Source organism: Galeopterus variegatus, unplaced genomic scaffold, assembly GCF_000696425.1.
Source record: "Galeopterus variegatus unplaced genomic scaffold, G_variegatus-3.0.2 Scaffold8915, whole genome shotgun sequence".
In the NCBI taxonomy this organism is placed as follows: domain Eukaryota; kingdom Metazoa; phylum Chordata; class Mammalia; order Dermoptera; family Cynocephalidae; genus Galeopterus; species Galeopterus variegatus.
This window is the reverse complement of record NW_007735026.1, coordinates 56,210-60,906: the sequence shown is the minus strand read 5'-3', so window position 1 is coordinate 60,906 and position 4,697 is coordinate 56,210. Positions and strand designations below refer to the sequence as shown.

General features: G+C 37.2%; 1 protein-coding gene across 1 annotated transcript; it reads right to left on the bottom strand.

Moving 5' to 3' along the window:
• Positions 1-2,055: 2,055 nt before the first annotated feature.
• Positions 2,056-3,692, bottom strand: LOC103608846 (olfactory receptor 5T3-like). Its single transcript, XM_008593237.1, has 2 exons — positions 3,496-3,692; positions 2,056-2,803 (listed from the first exon to the last, which is right to left on the bottom strand). The coding sequence occupies exons 1-2, from the start codon at positions 3,690-3,692 to the stop codon at positions 2,056-2,058; spliced, it is 945 nt and encodes a 314-aa protein (XP_008591459.1).
• Between the last annotated feature and the right edge of the window lie 1,005 nt (positions 3,693-4,697).

Here is a 4,697-nt window from a genome sequence, read left to right as displayed (position 1 = left end):
CAAAAGACAAAAAAAAAAAAAAAAAAAAAAAAAACACAACTGAGAGCTTGAGCAGCAGTGTAGAGCAACCAGAAGAATTTCAGAGCTTGAAGATGGTCATTTTGAAATAAATCAGGCACATAAAAAAAAAAGAGGAAAAAATTAAAAATAATGAGGAAAATCTAAGAGAGACAAAAGACAACCTCATGTGCTCTAGCATCCAAATTGTGAGTATTCCTGAAGGGGAGGAAAGGGAAAAGATATTGAAAACCTACTCAAGGAAATAGTGACAGAAAACTTCCCAGGTGTAGGGTGGGATACAGACCTTCAGATCCAGGAAGCTCAAAGGTCCCCAAACAGATTCAAACCAAAAAGATTCTCTCCAAGACACATTATAGTTAAATTTACAAAGCTCATAGACAAAGAGAGAATTCTACAAGCAGCAAGAGAAAAGCATCAGGTCACTTATAGGGGGAACCACCATCAGACTAACAGCAGACTTTTCAACTGAGACCCCACAGGCCAGAAGAAAGTGGAATGATATATTAAAAATAATAAAAGAAAAAAATTTCCAGCCAAGAATTCTTTACCCAGCAAGGCTCTCCTTCAGGAATGAGGGGGAAATAGTGTATTTCCCAGACAAACAAAAGTTGTAGGAGTTCAGCACCACATGACAAGCCCTGCAAGAAATTCTCAAGGGAGTCATTCACCTGGAATGAGAATAATTTTTACCACTATCACATATACAGAAGAAAGAGCAAAACCCATAGTTAAAACAAAAATACCACCAAGAAAGAGAAAGAAGCTAAATCATTCCATCTTAAATTCCCAACTAACATTGAAGAAGAGAAATAAAAGAGGAAATAATGATCCAAAGATATTTAAGTCATCTAAACAAAAGCAATTAACTGACAGGGATTAAGAAGCACTTGTCAATAACTACCCTAAATGTGAATGGGCTAACCTCCCCATTTAAAAGACACACACTGACTGATTCGATTAAAAAGCTAGACCCAAATATGTGCTGTCTTCAAGAGACCCACCTCACCTGTAGAGGCACACATAGACTAAAAGTGAAGGTATGAAAAAAGATATAACATGCAAATTGAAACCAAAAATAAGCCGGAGTAGCTATTCTTATATTGGACAAAAGAGACTTTAAACCAAAAACATAAAGAAAGAGGACCTAATACATTAATAGTGGGTGATCTGAACACCCCTATCTCAGTATGGGACAGATATTCCAGGCAACAAGTCAACAAAGAGACACAGGATTTAACCTACTCCATAGAGCAACTGGACTTGGCAGATATTTACAGAACATTTCACCCAACAGCTAAAGAATACACCTTCTTCTTATCAGCTTATGGTATATTCTCCAGGATAGACCACATTTGTTGCAATAACTTTCCTCTTAGTACTGAACTGAAGTACACTCTTAGTAAATATTATTATCTAGAATCAGTCTATTTTTAGTATGTTCATAAGAGATGTAATTCATTTCTATGATTGGGAAGTAGCAAAGTAAGACCTTAATAATGAGATAAAACTATGTAATGCTGAGCCAACTATAGCAAAAATATGCCCAGAAACATGGATGGATCTCAGTGTGTGACGGCATATACAGCAAAAAGAAAGTAACTTTTGGGAGGTACTTTGCAGGGATTCCAGAATGAGGAAGTAAATTCAAATGAGTGCTGAAGACTTACTGTAATCAAAGTGAGGGTATAACAATCAACGCGAGTCTGAAGATATAGCTTTAGTCATTGAAAGTGAAAATCAATTACACAATGATGAACAACAACAATCTACTTACATCAAATAATATGGATTCCTTTGAACATAGTAACTGACATACAGGTGATACGATTTATCCCAATTTTAAAGATGCTGTGTTATAGGGCTGATCAATGCTTTAATTGGCAATATTCTACAATACGCAAGCACTATTAACTATAACCAAGACATTTTCTTCACTAGTTTCTAAACATAGAGATATAAACTTACATCCCAAATCCTTTTCATCATCAATCAAAGCTGAAAATGCACTTTATTTATAAACCAATTTCTCTCGAATCATCTTTTCATTGCCTCTTTTACATTTTTGTTACTCCAACTGTGGATGATGAGGTTCAGCATGAGAATCACAATAGTATAAAATATTGACACTATCATGTCATGCTCCAAAGTATACTTTGAACTTGGTCTAACAAAAATGAAGAGGATTGTCCCATGATGAATTGTCACTCCAGTTAGGTAAGAACCACATGTAGAGAACACTTTCTGTTTTCCTTCAGCAGAGTGCATCTTCAGAATGGCCAACAGAATGAACCCATAGGAGATCAGGACAATCAGGATAGTGCCTATCTCAATGGAGCCGACAAAGTAGAAGAGTAGAAGCTGGTTTGTGTGAGTGTCAGAAGAAATCGCAAGGAGAGGAGGGATATCACAAAAGATGTGTCTAATTTCATTGTATCCACAGAAGGACAGGCTGAATGTGGCCACTGTATGTATAGTAGCATGTAAAATGGCACCGACATAGGAAGCAACCATGAGTGGCACGTAGACTCTGGGTGACATTCTCACTGAATACAGAAGTGGGTTGTAGGTGGCTACAAAGCGATCATAAGCCATTGCAGCCAAGAGAAAGCATTCCGTGGTTCCTAAAGTAACAAAGAAAAGCATCTGTGCTGCACATCCAGATAATGAAATGGATTTGTTATCTGACAAGAAATTAACCAACATTTTTGGAGTGGTAACTGTACAATAGCAGGCATCCAAGACTGACAAAACACTCAGAAAATAGTACATGGGANTGTGGATGATGAGGTTCAGCATGAGAATCACAATAGTATAAAATATTGACACTATCATGTCATGCTCCAAAGTATACTTTGAACTTGGTCTAACAAAAATGAAGAGGATTGTCCCATGATGAATTGTCACTCCAGTTAGGTAAGAACCACATGGAGAGAACACTTTCTGTTTTCCTTCAGCAGAGTGCATCTTCAGAATGGCCAACAGAATGAACCCATAGGAGATCAGGACAATCAGGATAGTGCCTATCTCAATGGAGCCGACAAAGTAGAAGAGTAGAAGCTGGTTTGTGTGAGTGTCAGAAGAAATCGCAAGGAGAGGAGGGATATCACAGAAGATGTGTCTAATTTCATTGTATCCACAGAAGGACAGGCTGAATGTGGTCACTGCATGTATAGTAGCATGTAAAATGGCACCGACATAGGAAGCAACCATGAGTGGCACGTAGACTCTGGGTGACATGATCACTGAATACAGAAGTGGGTTGTAGGTGGCTACAAAGCGATCATAAGCCATTGCAGCCAAGAGAAAGCATTCCGTGGTTCCTAAAGTAACAAAGAAAAGCATCTGTGCTGCACATCCAATAAATGAAATGGACTTATTCTCTGCCAGGAAACTGATTAACATTTTGTGGGTGACAACAGTAGAATAGCAGGCATACAAAACTGACAAAACACTCAGAAAATAGTACATGGGGTTGTGGAATTGTCAATGACCAATACAACCAGTCCTAAGTTTCCTACCAGAGTAAAAAGATAGATTGGAAAAAATACTAAAAATAGCAATACTTGCAGCTCCAAGCCATCTGTGAAGCCCGTCAATATAAACATCGTGACATCAGTCACGTTCTTCAACTGAATCCTGTGTATATTGAAATCTGATAATAAGCCTTCCATTTTACTTTTTATGGATAAGTTCTAAAAGATATATCCCGTGAAGAAAGAGTCCATCCAATTATATTCTCATGTTTATTTTGTAGAAGGGCAACATAGTTTCCTGGGTGGTGATTGGATGAGCAGTGATGAAGAAGTTGGACACGTGGATGCATTAAGCTCTGTAAGTAAAAGGAACAAATGATTTCATTCAAATTTCTCAATTTGTCATGTTAAAACAATATTCCACCAACGTGATTTATGTTCCCATTCATTTTCCATTACATTTTCTACAACCTGTTCTCCTATTACATTATCTAAAATTCACAAGGATAAATAAATATAGAAATATAGACATGTTTAAATAAAAAATGGTTATAGTGGAAATTACACACCTGAATGGCATGCCTACATTTGCTGCATTATGCATGGGGTTCATTTCTTTAATGTTCGAAATCATTGAAATGAGAGCAACCACACTTACATCACAAGATCGGGTGGAATATAAACAAGAAAAAATTTGTCAAAATTATTTAGTTTATATATATGTGTGTATATATATATATACACACACACATATACATATATGTACATACACACACACACACTCACACACCCACACAGAACACATTTTCCTTATCCATTCAACTGTCGATGGGCTTTTGGTTTGGTTCCATATCTTGGTTATTGTAAATACAGCTGTGATGACCATGGGAGTGCAGGTGTCCCTTTGAAGTGACTATTTCACTTCCTGTGGGTATGTGCCAGAAGTGGGATTCCTGTAGCCTATGCTAATTCGATCAGTAGTTGTGTGCTATATATACACACTGGAGTACTAATCATACATTAAAAAGAACTAAATTCTGCCATTCTCATTAGCATGGATGAGCTTGGAGAAAATTATGTTAAGTGAATTAAGCCAGGCACAGAAAGAGAAATACTGAATATCTTCACTCAGAAGCGGGAGAAAAGAAAGAGAGAAAGAGAGAAAGAGAGAGAGAGAGAGAGAGAGAGAGAGAGAGAGAGAGA